The 15396-nt window shown below is 27.0% G+C and overlaps 1 protein-coding gene across 1 annotated transcript; it reads left to right on the top strand.

Moving 5' to 3' along the window:
- The first annotated feature begins 220 nt into the window (after positions 1-220).
- LOC136072156 (large ribosomal subunit protein eL31-like) lies at positions 221-5145 on the top strand. Its single transcript, XM_065820813.1, has 4 exons — positions 221-430; positions 3789-3914; positions 4866-4978; positions 5097-5145. The coding sequence occupies exons 1-4, from the start codon at positions 330-332 to the stop codon at positions 5129-5131; spliced, it is 375 nt and encodes a 124-aa protein (XP_065676885.1). The 5' UTR covers positions 221-329; the 3' UTR covers positions 5132-5145.
- The last annotated feature ends 10251 nt before the right edge of the window (positions 5146-15396 follow it).

The raw sequence follows: 15396 nt of genomic DNA, 5'->3' as shown, positions 1-15396 counted from the left end.
TTCTTATTATTGATGGTCAAAACCAACTTGTAAATAATATAGTCACGATTTTATGTTTAAAGCTCAAGTCAATCATGAACTGTTTATTTCGGCCACCGGCAAAATATATTCCGCAAAAAATTTTGCGTAAATTAACATGGTCGGCCTTTTTACTTCACTATTTGTGGTAAGTTGACTGGCCGATATGTAAATTTTTAATCGATGGATATCTTTAAAATCGCCTTATTTGTTTAGAATTTGTTAATTGACCTACATTGACTTTGTTTGATATATTGATGATACCGAGAAGTGTTTTTTAAAATTGTTTTTTAAATAATTATATTAGAAAAATGGCAAAAAAAAACGACAAGAAAAAGTCGACTAAATCGCCTATGAATGAAGTGGTGACAAGAGAGTATACTATTAATTTGCATAAAAGAATTCATGACTTGTAAGATATTTTATTTTTTAAATTTATACCTATGACAAGCATTTCTAATTTCAGATGAATTTTTTCTATTGCTAAAAATTAATTTATCGAATTTTCCTAAAATTCATCACTTATGATTTTTTTTGTAAACCATTATTTACATCATTATCACATTACATCCTTATAATAAAATCATCAGTTTAAGAATGTTTTTTTATTTTTTATAATTAGCAAAATTGAAGTACATTTTAGCGAAATTTATAGCAAACCTACATCCTAGTTTACTTAAGAAAACCTAGCTCGTGATCTAAATTATAGTGTCCTATATACACATTAATGAAGGATGATCAATAATACTAAGTAATACATTTTATCAAAGTTGTTAACATGGCCAATAGCAAAGCCAAGACCACATGTTCCAAGGCTAAGAGTTTTAAGGCCTTTAATGTAAAGTCAAATTTTGGCTTAACGTTAAAGCTAATTGTTAACAGAACTACAGAAGGTAGCAAGTGCTGTGAGATTAAAACCACACATTGTAAAATTATACTAAGATTATGTGCAGAAGTCCCTAAAAAAAGTATATTTAGAGATTAAATTAAAAGTTCTTTATTTTTGTGTATTTTTTGCACTAACAACTATTGTTACATCTCTTATGTTGTAATTATCTGTTAGCATTAACTCAAAAATTAATGTCAAAAGTATTAACTATATGACCTATATATATATAAGTCTTCGTTAAATATAAGAAACATCAAAGTTTCAAGCAACAAATCTGATATAAACGCTCTATGAAGGCGGATTATTAATCCATTCTGGCAAAAGATATGCTTGGCAGGAGCTGACAGGAGTAGAGACAGAAATACTTGTCAAATATATATTTCTAATTTTTGAATATCGTTTCATTGTGTACAGTTTTGGACAAAAACTCTTGATTAAATTCAAGTGATTTATTTGTTCAAAATAGTTTGTCAAAACTATTTTGTTTGTAAAACCTGATTTTTTTCATAATTTGACAAAAGGCTTTTTTTTTGGTAAAGAGTTTTTAAATTTGCAATGCACTATTGTTAGTAATGTTGAAATGGTGCTGTTCTCGAGTAAATTTAGTGACCAAACTATCAAAGATGGACAAATAAACTATTGCTTATTGGTTCAAAGTTGGATTTAAATATAAAAACCATCATAATTTAAAAAGCCTTTAAAATTCTGTTTTTAATTTTTTTAAAAATTCATGTTTAAATCTTTTTAAACTTTGTAATGTTTTAACTAATAAAGAACGTTAAAACAAATCATGTGGCTTGATATATGGTATAATCATGTGGCCTGATATATGGATGTAATTTGCTGTATTAAATTCCCATTATCTAATCATGTCATTGTTGTTTCAAAATGACACAAAATTTAGTTTTAAACTTTTTAAGGTGATTCACCACTTAAAAAAAACTTCTCAAATTCTATCATTTTTAATCAAATAAGGTATTAGAGTATATTGTGAGTATATTGTTTTTGATCCTTAAATACAAGAACATTGTGGTATTTAAACCGCTCTCAAGGTTGAGATGATTCTGTTACTCTCAGAACATCAGCAATTCCTCATTAAAATACAGCAAAGCTAATTTTACTTCTGGCTTAAATTAAGCTTTGTAAATAAAAATGTTTTTTAAGCAATATAGAAAGTGAAGAGCTTTGCTAATACTTCAAGAAATTATCACAAGATATTATCTGATGAAGTGTACAACTTACACACCTTTATCATATAAACATTAGGCAAACCATGTTGGCCTATTAAATTAACTTGTGATTAACAAAAGATGACCAAAAACTCAAGTCAGAGATCATTGTCAAGGTAAAATCTCTTAAGTCTAAAGAAAGGAAAATAATTCACATTAGAATAATGTTAAGTAAACAGAAATAACTTTTGTAAACAAAATCAACTAGAGTACAATTTTTAAAATGCAAATGTGAAAGGAAGAAATTAATAAGAAAAAACTATAGAGTTTTAAAAACTATTTGTGGTGTTTATCATCAAACATATTATTTGCCACAATGGACTACTACTGGCTATTACATACTTATAGTAACTTAAAAGGATTGCAAACCTCTGAGACATGCTGTTTTCATATTAAAGAGATTAATAAAAAAAAACCAATTTAAACTTTTTAAACTTTTAGACTAAACTTTTTTTATTAAAACAAAATAAATGCTAACAAGAAAAACTAACCTTTTTATTTCTCAATAGTATGTATATTGCTAATAATAATTAGCAATCTACAGACTTGATAATTTATTCAAGAACATTTTATCCCTAAGAGTTTAACCTGACGTTGTTTTTTGTTGTTGTTTAAAAGATTGATATTGTAAACAAACAAAAAAATCAATGGCGTTTCAATGTATGCAGTATTTTTAATCCAAACTTTCATAAATTCGCAAAAAAATAAAAAAACGAAACAGCCAAAAATAAACTTCTATGTTAAAAACATATACTAAATATAGCATCAACATACAATAAGTAATAAATTTATATAAAGCAGATTTATTACTTTCATAAAAATATTTTAAGTACATTTTCAAATATTCATTTTTCATTTTCCAAGATTTCAAAACATGAAAAACAACAATGGTTTAAAATGAAATTCTAAAAATGCAGCAATGATCAGAAATTAACTAATATGGTTTTTGACAAAACATTTCCAATTTAAAAGTATTGTTACAGTGTTCATTCAAAAATTTTGAACATCCATTTTATAAAACAAATCGATCATGAAGAGTATTATGCTAAGTATTTACCTGTTTTAATTTTTTGGATTTTATGAAAATTAAATTTGGTAAATAATGTATAAGATTTTGTGATCTTTTAAAAATAATTATTAAATCAAAAATTTATATATATTTACATTTTTTAAAAAAATTTTTTGTAAATTGGTAAAAACTTTAACTTTTAAATTTAACTGAAGGTTATATGAAAACTAGCGATTTTATATTAAATTTTACTGAAAGTCAAATTTTCAAATTCAGTACAGAAGTCAAAGTTACCTTCAGTTAACTTCTTAATCCATATTTAAACAAATATTTGCGCACAGTTACTTAGAATGCAACCTTGCATGTTTTTTTGTTGCTATTTGTAACTGTAAAATACTAAATGTATGTCTATTTACAATTAAAATAATTCTTATGTTGTAATGTATGATGTTTGTGTTTCTTTTCATAATAAGAAGCAGCGTTTGTGTGCAAATTAATAGATGTGTGTTTTTTATATCAATATATGTATTTGCATGTGTTGAATATATATCATTTAATTTAGCTACAATTATAGAATTTGATTATAAAAACTAATAAGTTTTAACTTTTATTTTATTATTTAAGTTTTGACTGTAATTTTTAGACCGTTTAAGAAAAAGGCTCCACGAGCAATAAGAGAAATTAAAAAATTTGCCAAGAAAATGATGGGCACTACTGATGTTCGAATAGATACTGGTTTAAACAAGTATGTGTGGTCTCATGGTATTCGGTAAGTCATAGCCTTGTATAGCTCATTTCATAACATAATTTATTCCATGTTTTATCTGTTTAATGTTTTAGGTAGTTAAAACTTGATAAGGAATTAGGGAGATTTAAAAAACAATTCAACTGGTTTTCCTAAACCATTAAGATTAAATTAACTAAATTTGAGGTTAAAATAACTGATTAAATATTAGAATTGGATTTTTAATGCTAATAACAGTTATTTTAACCATATCCTTTTTTAGTAAATGATGTTATAGAGTATGTAACCACAAATTTAAGACCTATCCTCCCTTTTAGTGTGCATTTGTATGTTTCTAATGACTACTCTCTCGCCTTTCCTACGCAAACCTATTACATTTATCTTTCCTAAACATCTATTACAAAATTAACCTCATCCCAGTGTATAAACTCGTCAAAAGATTAAAATCATAAAAGTTTTAGTTAATTTAGCATTTTTCTGTTGCATAACATAATATTGGTTTTTTAAGAAATAATGAATAAAAGATATTCTAACTGCATACTTTTTTTTAAAAATGTTTATCCACCTCCGCAAGGCCGAGAAGGCCACTACAGACAAGAGGCTACTTAATGGTGGTTATAACCCTCTCTCAACTATTTAACTCCGAAACATGAACCTTGACTAACAAGGCTGCTGTGTGGAGAAACAAGTTGAGCGCTGTACTACCAGGGATGTGGTGGGGAACAAACTTGGAGCCTCTCTTATGAAACGAGTGTTCTACCACAACTGCATTACTTGCTGTTTTTAACTTTCTCCCTCCTTTCCCTCTAGGTATTGAAATAAGTTCTACTTGTTTTGTTCCTTTCTTGCATGCTTTTGTACATAGTAATACCTCTCCCCCATACTTGTGTATGTACTTAATGGAAGAACCCAAATAATATTTCTTTGATAAGTTTTTCAATTAAATTAATGATTTAATTGTATTAATTCATTTAGCAATGTTCCTCGTCGTGCTAGAGTTCGCTTGGCTCGTCGTAGAAACGAAGATGAAGATTCTGCTAACAAATTATATACTCTGGTAACCGTTGTCAAAGTTGACTCCTTCAAAAGTAAGTGTTATTAGTAATTAATAAAGGTTTTGTATTAAGTTAATTTTTTTTTTTTTTTTCAAGTACTACTCGCATCTTTTTCTTTTTGCAATATTTAATAATCGACTTTTTTTTTTAGAACTCCAAACCATTAATGTTGAAGCTGAAGATTAATGCCGTCACTTAAATTTTTTTGTTTTTCCTGTCGTTTTTTTTTTAAATATTTTATACATATACCTACTTAATAGCAGTGGCATGTTATGTCAATTAATGACATTAACAAGTTTGGTCAAAGCTAGGACTTAATTGGTTTTGTTCTTTTTTCTATATGATAGTTGCAGGCATTTTTTCTATAATTAAAATAATAACTATTTTTTTTTTTTTTATTCATCCCAAGATAAACGTGAATTTATTGGACTAAGCAGTTTAGGAACAGCCAAGTAATATAAATTTATGCTGTGGTACGCACGCTGTCTAATTTCCGTCTGTTTCAAGTGTAGTACGCTATTCGATAAATTTATTTCAAGTTAAACCTATCATAAATTCACGGAATTTTTAATAAGTTTAACTTGAAAAAAAAGTCACTCGGGTTTGTTAGTTTAAAATTTCTAGGAAAAACGGCCTTAAAAAAATTTTTACTGATGGCTCGCCTGTCCTCATTAACCCCCATAAATCATTTTAGCCGTGCTACTTACCTATTTGTTGGTCGACGTATATACACTCCTTGTGTATTTAAATCGGTGTATGCTGTCTATTTCTCAGTCAGTTTACGTAAAATTAAGAATTAGCTTAGATTTTCCTTGAAACGGTATCAAAATATTTATTATAAAGGGCTATTAATCCATTGTGGTTTATATATGATAAATCATATATTCTACATGTGACTTCATGCGCTACGAAAATTTTTATATCCTGCCACTAGTTTAAAAGACGAGCCTACAAAAGTAAGGCCCTCCGTATGCTGGCATGCCGGTCTTATCTAGGGTTCTCCGCGCCGTTTTTCCACTTTAAAAGGCTTACATCGGAATGATTGGCGTTATATATTTGAGCCGTAAGGGCCTTCCGTTTCGGACCCGTCCTTCATTAAAATGATTGTATAAAATATGGCTCGAAAAAGAAAAGTTTGTGGTCTGTAAGCAGTACAATTAAAATCAAAGAGAACGTTATTCGGATCAAGATGGTAAAAATATACAATTCTTGCTATGTAACGTTAAAATCAAAGTACGAAAAGGAAGAGCTTTGTCTTCTATGAGTACGTGCAACAGTATAAATCTTCACACGAGGTATCTGTTCAAAAAAATGAATATATCAGTTTTTTCCTGTTGTTTTTCTAAAAGTTTCGAAATTTGAATTTGTAGCTACTTCTGAAATTGATTTTAGTATCATTACTGAAGCTAAAATAAAACTAACTAAACCATGCGGCGGTGTATTTAATAAGAGAAGAGAACTTGTAGTCCTTTTTAATTCCTACTGCATTATGGGTAGTATAATAACTGATAATGCAAATTTTTTTAAATGGATGATAAAATTTATCTTCATAGCATTCAATGTACAGGAAATCACATTAAAAAATATGATCACTATTAATTTATGTAGAAATTGAACATTTTCAGCTGATTGGAAACAATGCATATTATGTTTTAAAAATTATAGAATCATCCGTAATTCGTGATGCAGACTTAGCAGCTCTTAAAAAATTTGTAAAAAGCTGTAAACTTAAGGTGGTCCTCTTAATCATGCACAATATAATAAGAAAACGACATTTGTTAGCTGCTAAGGTCAGTTTAAAAATTAAAGGTATTACTTCATTATTAAATATGAAAAAAGAACTTTTTGCAAATGGAATTACTGTTTCAGAAACGAATCAAATTTCAGGATATGATTTCTTTTTCTGATCTTTTCACAAACTTTACAAAGAAAATCGTAAACATCTTATACTACATTATTAACCACTTGTTCTTGAAATCTTGAGAATTGTTCTTAAAATCAGAAAAATCTTGTCAAATTTTAAGAGCAAGTGGTAAAACAAATCTAAAGTTTCAAATTGTGATGTTAGATTTTTTTTAATGCTTCGAACATTTGTTAAATGTGATTATAGAGTTGTTGTTGCAAATGTTTCTAAAGACATATACAACGCGTCGCTGCAAAAACTTCAAATAGTTTTATTCTTGATGTTTCTTTAGATAGCCTTAACGAAAGATTAAATAAAGTTTATAACATGATGTCAAATACCAATAAACTAATTGTGTCGGTATCCATGGATGCTACTAAAGTTATACCAGCCCTTTTAACTTGTGTAAAGTTTAATTGTATTGTGGGTAAGGTTGCGCAGAATCATATACTGACAATAAATGATGAAACACTTAGTGGTATTGACAGTGCAATAGATCTAGAAACAGAAGTTAAAGTTGTTGTTATAATGGTCCTGAAGGAATGACTTCAATGAAACTTCTATAAGTTCATCCCCAAAAGTACAACTGAAAATAATCATACATTCGATGATCAAGTTTATGATTAATAAGACATCCAAATTTCGAAGTTTTGTCATATTGCATAGATGGTGTATCATATGAAAGAAAATGGATATCAAAGATTTTATTATAATTTCTTGATGAAAATACAAATAAAGTTGCTTTCATAAATAACTTAATGATGTTGCAAAAGCCATAAGAAACCAAATTTTATCTGGTACTAAATTAAAAGCAATTGGATCAGATCTGTTTCAACCTGGAATATTTGCACATGCAAGTGTAAATATATCTAGAGATTTATAGGAAGGTAAAGGTTATGCATCTGATGCAGTAGTGTTTGGAATTTGTGACCCTAAATTAATAAAAAGTATAATAGAAGCAGATTTTAGCAGTCATGCAATTTCAAAGCCATCAAAGTACATACTTTCTTTAACTTTAGTATTTCTCCAACTTTTTCTAATATCAGCAAATGCTGACGATATTGATTTTCAATTAAGAATATCTTTTAAACGGTAGCAACAATTTGGCTTTTATCTATTGGTATTAACTTCACTAGTATTAACTTCACAACTTTGAAAAACATTGTTGCAAAAATCTTTTTGTACACACAGGAGTGAATTAGATGTCCTAGATATTGTACTGAAGAACATTGTGAGCATTATTTTGGTTGTACTAGGCAATTTAAAAGAGAGTTCACAATTCGTGGTTTTATTCAGCATGGTGATCAAATAAATCAATCTTTTTTCATCAGCTTTTAGATCAGTATTAAACACAGGAGGACGTTTTCATCAAACGGTTATGCCAGTACTTGTATTGGCTTTGTTGCATTTGTAACTGCAATGCTAAATAAACGAAAAACAAACAAAGTTATCCCTGTATTGAATTTATCACCTAAGCAAAAAAAGGTTTCACTTGACCTATTTTGTCACCAATCATTTGCTAGTAAACTATTCAAAATAGTTTTTCCAACAATAAATGAGTTTTCAGATAAAATGAGGGTTTTGCTTAATACATGTCGAATTGTAAAAACCTGGACTAAAAATTTTTTAATTTTTCTAAATTCTTTTAGAATTTAAAAGTAGTTTGTTAAAAGTAGTTTGAGGTAAACGTCAATCCCGACTTATATAAGGATTTAAATGTTGAGAATGACTGACACTGATGTTCAAGAAAAATTAATAGAAATTATTAATAAAAGTTTACAGGAAGCAATTTTAGAAATTGAAGTGATTTATAATGAACCAGAGATAAATCATGTTGATAAGTTTTGGTTGAGATTAATCAAAGTTACATTTCTTTTCAGAAAATGTTTACTCAAAGACATTTGTGATGAAGGGTAGGCCTCTATTTCTGAGCAAGTTAATGTATCGTTTAAAAATTACCAAAAATCCAAATGATTATTACAACGCACAGTGGGGTAGAAATGCTTCAAAACTGGACAGTTATTAGAACTAGTTTGTTTTTATAGTGTTAAACTGATGTTTGTTAAAAGCTCCTAATTTTTTTCAGAAATTCTTTAATTTTCAGTTGCCGCTTTTTTTGGTAATGCAAAAATAATTTTAAAGTACTCAAAATATATATTAAAAAATTCTTTAAAAAAGTCCATTTAAAATATTTTATTTTTATTAAACTTTTTTAAGCAATGTATTTTCGGTTTATATCCTCACTTACATAGATAAAAAAAAAAATTATCCTAAACAAAACAAATGCTATACATTAAATATCTGAAAACAAAAACACCAGCTAGTGGATTATTACAAAAATCTTTTCGAAAAAATTTAAAAAAAACTTACTATTCAAAATTAATTAATAAAGTTAAAAATGACTCAAAAAGCACTTGGAAAGTATTAAAAGAAATTACTGGAAAACAAAAAACATGCTCAAGCTCTTTGCCACAAATGCTAAAAGTCGATAACAATAGCTTGTATGAACCACAAATAATAGCTCATGAATTCAATAAATATTTCACTGAAATTGGATCAATTCTGTCAAGAAAAATACTAAATACCCAAACCTCATTTTATGATTTTTTGGTACCTATTGACAAAGATATTACTGATTAGCTCTGAAGAATTATCTGCCGAACTATCATTTGATGAGTTTAAAAAAGCTTTCAAATCCTTAAAAAAAAAATAAAACACCTGGTGCAGATGAAATAAACGGGAATATTGTTATAGATTGCTACGAACAATTAAAAAATGTTCTTTTTAAAATTTTCAGAGCATCAATTCATCAAGGTATTTTTCCTGAACGTTTAAAACTTGCCAGGGTTACCCTTATCCATAAAGAAGGCGACAGATCCAATATCAGTAGCTATCGTCCTATCTCTGTTCTTTCTGTATTTTCTAAAATTTTAGAAAGAATTATCTTCAACAGAGTATATAATTATTTTAATTACAACAACTTATTTCATGACAATCAGTATGGTTTCAGAAAAGGAAGTTCAACAGAACATGCCATTATTCAATTTATACATAACATCTCTGAATCTTTGGAAAAATCTCAATATACTAGGTGTTTTTATTGATCTATCAAAAGCTTTTGATAGGTCGATCACTGAATTTTAATCAAAAAAGTTAAACATTATGGTTTAAACAATAAAATTTTAAAATGGTTTAAAAGCTCTTTAACAAATCCAAAACAACTTGTGTATAGTAATGATGGTCAGCAAAGTGAACCCCTGAGCATAACCTGTGGTGTTCCACAAGGTTCTATTCTCGGACCACTACTATTTTTAATCTATGTAAACGACTTAAACAATGCTTCCAAATTGAAAAGTATACTGTTCGCTGATGATACTAATCTTTTCTTATCCCATACTGATGTTTATGAACTCTTTTCAACTACAAACAAAGAACTCAATCTCATTTCTAATTGGTTCAAAGCTAATAAATTAACTTTAAATATTAACAAAACAAAATGGATTATTTTTCACTCCTGCACAAAAAAACGTTTTTTACCAAGTAATATGCCTTAAATTTATATTGATGAAACAATAATAAAAAGAGATAATGTTATAAAATTCTTAGGTGTTTATCTCGATGAGAATATTACTTAGAGAAAACATATTGATCATATAAGCACTAAAATTTCTAAAAACATTGGCATTTTGTACAAAGCCCGAAATTATCTAAACAAAAAAAACCTAACCCAACTCTATTATTCATTTGTACACAATTATATAAATTATGCAATCATCGCCTGGGGAAGTACGGATAAAAGTTAATTACAACATCTTTATCGCCGTCAGAAACATGCAATCCGCGTAGTTAATTATGCGGATCGCTTTTCACATTCAAAATATTTTTTTGATTATATGAAGGTTTTAGATGTTTATAAGCTGAACGTATTTAATGTCTTATGTTTTACTTTTATATGGAAAAACGATTTATCTTTATTTGTTTTTAATGACCTTTTTTCTTTAAAAAATAAATAAGTATATAATAATAAATAAGTACACATTAAGAAATTTTAGTTTTTTAAGTGAACCTTTTTGTAGAACTAAGTTCAATCAATTTTGAATTACATATCGTGCACCCCATCTTTGGAATAAAATAGTATTACCTAACTTTGATCCTTCTATTACTCTTCCTGTTTTTAAAATTAAGTTAAAAAAATTAATTCTCTCTATGGACAACATTCTAAACTTCTACTAAAAATAAATGTAAAATGTATTTGTTAAATTTTCAGCTTATTATATATTAAAATGTGTTGTATATTTGCATAATGTAAATACGTTAACTCTTATGTATATATATATATATATATATATATATATATATATATATATATATATATATATATATATATATATATATATATATATATATATATATATATATATATATATATGTGTGTGTATGTATGTGTATGTATATATATGTATATGTATATATATATATATATATATATATATATATATATATATATATATATATATATATATATATATATATATATATATATATATGTGTGTATATGTATATATATATGTGTGTATGTATGTGTATGTGTATGTATGTGTATATATATATATATATATACATATATATATATATATATATATATATATATATATATATATATATATATATGTTTAACATGTATGTATATATATATATATTTTTTTATTTTATATATATACGTTATAAATATTACTTTTTAAGGTTCCGATGATAAGATCCTTATGATCTTCTTTTGGAAACCTAGCTTCATATTGTTAGTACGCTGAATTGTATTATTTGCGTAATTGTATTACGACTTATGTTTATGTATAACGGCTTATGAATTATGTAACACGACTAACATGGTAAACTTAAATTAAAAAAAAAAAAAAAAAAGAATCAAATTTTTATTTTATGAAATTGCTGATTAATACAGATTGTAAAACTTTTTTTTTTTTTTTGCACTTATTTGCATCATTTGTGTGTATTTGTGGAAATGTGTCAATTACATCATTAGAAACCAGATAATGAACGCTTGAACTAATGACGTTCTTTCTAATTTGTAAGATTTGTTTTGAGCCAATTTAAATTTTTTTTTTTTTTTTTTTTTTGCTTTTTAACAATAAATAATTAACATATATATACAAGAAAAAAATAAAAGTATGTCCGTAGATACAAAGAAGACAGTAAAATCTTGTCAACAAGCACCATTTTTATATATACAATAAAAAATAAAAACTGATCTTTTTTACAATGATCTTTATAAAATAAAGAGTTAAACAGACAGGGGCTCAAAGAAGATAAAAATGACAATACGTCATCGCAATCTTTTCACAGAGCCCCTTTATACATTTTCAATAGAATATAGATATTAAATTAAAAACCCTAATGGGCATAAAACTGCTGCGCTAATCAGTAAATCAAAAAAAGATTAAATAAAATAAATACTAAAATAATTAAAATTACTTGGTGATCTCTTTAAGCACAATTGATTCTCAAATTTTCAAAATTTCCTTTTTTATTAGAACTTAAATGAACTTAATGACTTTGCCATACATTTGAATCTTTTTTGATAATTGTTCCATATATATTTGTCCTCGATACGCAATGCTATATTCAGCATATTTATTGAAGTTTTGAGGAAGTTTATAAGAGTTACTTATATTTGCTCTTAGGTAATAGTTTTCATTTATGTTTATTTCAAACTTGTTATTAAAGTTTGCAGGAGAGAGATTATTATTGAATCGATACATAAAAATTAAATGCTGATAGATATTTATTTCATAAAAATCCATCATTTTCATATCTTTCATTATAAGTTTGGCGTGTTCACGCTTATTTTTAGAGTAAATGATTCTGCTAGCATGTTTTTGTTGACTATAAATTTTTTTAAGTTTTGATGGTTGCGTACTCGCCCATGTTATGTTTGCATAGCTGATAAAGCAATGAATTAGTCAAAAATATATTAGTTTGAGACTTTGTTTATTGATATATGAGCAAACTCGATACATCATACCAATTATATTAGTGATTTTAGATTGAATATATCTTCTTTGAGGTAGCCAGGATAAATTCTCATCAACAAAAACTCCTAAGAATCTAATACTGGCTTGTTTTTTAATTAAGCTATCATTTAAAATAAGGTCAGGCAACTTAAGAGGAAGATTTTCTTCTTGTATTTTTTTATGGAACAATATATAGTTTGTTTTCTCTGAGTTAAGTGAGAGTTTGTTTGCCCTAAACCAATTATTTACTTTATTTAGTTCAATATTCATATCTAAGTATAATTTCTTGATATCATTCTTAGTAAGAAAGATATTTGTATCATCAGAAAACATGGCTGAATTAAGTTTTAAAGATGCATTGCAAAAATCATTTATATAAATAAAAAATAGGAGTGGACCAAGGATAGATCCTTGGGGGATTTTACACACGTAAAATCCCCCAAGGATTTGTTTTCTATTGGTAATATAACTTTTAATCCAATTGTAAGTTTTATTAATTATACCATAGTGCTTTAGTTTATCTAAAAGGATGCAATGGTCAACTATGTCAAAAGCTTTTGATAAGTCAATAAATACTCCTAGAGTAAATTTGTTTTGTTTAAAACCATCAGTTATTTAATTAACTAATTTAATGATTGCATGCTCTGTTGAGAGATTTTTTTGAAATCCAAACTGGTTTGGGTAAAATAATTTGTTTTTAGTGAGGTGATTATTTTGCATTTAAAAATAGGAATTACTTTTGCTAATTTAAGTACATCAGGGAAAATCCCCGATGTTATTGATAGCTTAAGTATATAGATCAGAGGTCTGCTTAGACTGATTTTATTGAAGATAACTAAATCGCTAGTTATTTCATCAAACCCTGGTGCTTTCTAGTTTTTTAAAGAGGAAAAGGCTTTTTCGAATTCTTTATAGTTGAATTCATTATCATACATGATAGCGTTATTTGCGGGTTTAGATTGACTTCATTATCATACATGATAGCGTTATTTGCGGGTTTTTAAATGAATCAGATGTTGGACTTATTTTATTAGCGAGATTAGGACCAATATTTATAAAGTATTTGTTAAATTCTTCCGAGATTTGTTTTTTACAGAATATGCCAGTGTTGTTAATATTAATTCTTTTTGGTAAAGAAGTTGAATTTATTTTTTTCCTTCCCATTATCTCATTAATGATGGTCCACGTTTTGTTATTATCAGGTTTGCATTTAATGATTTAATTACTGTAGTATTTATTTTTAGCCTTTTTAATAAGATTTTGGTAAAAATATTTATAATTTTTGTAGTTTATATCATTTTCAGTGTTTTTATTTTTTTAAATTTATTTTAGAGTTTTTGCTTCTTTTTTGAGCATTTTATCATTGATTTATCCATCCACGGATTGGCAATTGCTTTTGTCTTGATTTTTATGTTCTCTTGAGGACAGGTTTCATTAAAGCAGTCTAGGAATATATCTAAAAAATTATCAAAAGCTTCGTTAGTGTCGTGACATCTATACACGTTTGACCACGTTTCTTGTTTTAGTCTAATCGATAATTCATTAGTATTACTCGTTTTAAGATTGCGTTTTTTCAAATTTATAACTTTTGGTTCACAATCAGACATGGCTTTTTTTTTTGCTGAAAGTACCTGTGTGATTTAAATGGTCTTAGGGGAAAATTTATTGTTTTCTGTTTGCGAACTTTAGCTGTTTTAGTTTTGTTTCTGGCGTTTTTATTTGAACTTTGATTTATTGTGCTTAGTTTTTTTCTACCGGTGGTATGGTAAGTGATTTATTTAGTTGTTTTTATTTATATTGTGCAGTAAATCTACACTTGTAATATCATGTCATCAAAAAAATATTAGTTTTTTACAAATTTGGGTGTGGTTGGGTTTTGGCTATTTGTAGTGAGTCTTTTTTTACTGCAGTATGGAATAGGCGTAAGTCGCGGGGTAAAGCATAAAAGGCGATGACGTTTGTCTGACGGGATAACCTAGTAATAATAGACGCGACTCTGAGGAGATGATTATTACTTAATCACTACACAAATTATGTTTAAACATTGGCATTAATGTTTTTTTTCCATTCTGAGGCCTCATTGTTGTATCCATACTTTTTATTTTTAAATGTATTTTTTGTTTTATTTATTTTTTGTTTGGTGATATATTTTTTGTTTATCTTTGTTCATATTAGTATTTATATAACAATTTATTTTTTATTATTATTGTTAGTACTGTTTAGGTGCATTGTCTTTCTTATTTATATTTTTTAAATATTCCTCTATTAATCTTTATTTTGTCTTGACAACTGTCAAAATATGCTTTGTTTGAAAAACAACTCTCCTTTATTCTAATGTACTTCATTTCTTCCCTCAGGCGTTTACTGCTTGTGTGTGACCATTCGGCGAATTTTATATATGTTAGAATTATATATATGCCAAAGTTTATAAATAAAAACTATGGAGTAACTTTTCCTAACAAAATTATTATTTAACTTAAAAATCCAAAACAGAAAAAATTAATTTTGTCCGATTTTAAAGC

This window comes from Hydra vulgaris, chromosome 15 (assembly GCF_038396675.1).
Source record: "Hydra vulgaris chromosome 15, alternate assembly HydraT2T_AEP".
NCBI classification, from domain to species: Eukaryota; Metazoa; Cnidaria; class Hydrozoa; order Anthoathecata; family Hydridae; genus Hydra; species Hydra vulgaris.
The sequence above is the reverse complement of the archived record's forward strand: the minus strand, read 5'-3'. Positions and strand labels throughout refer to the sequence as shown.

What these genes read in the sequence shown, in the direction of transcription:
- LOC136072156 (XM_065820813.1), top strand. Translation starts at nt 330, where the DNA reads ATGGCAAAAAAAAACGACAAGAAAAAGTCGACTAAATCGCCTATGAAT. An exon ending in GTGTGGTCTCATGGTATTCG is followed by an intron (nt 3,915 to 4,865) that starts GTAAGTCATAGC and finishes TAATTCATTTAG; the next exon opens with CAATGTTCCTCGTCGTGCTA. An exon ending in CAAAGTTGACTCCTTCAAAA is followed by an intron (nt 4,979 to 5,096) that starts GTAAGTGTTATT and finishes TTTTTTTTTTAG; the next exon opens with AACTCCAAACCATTAATGTT.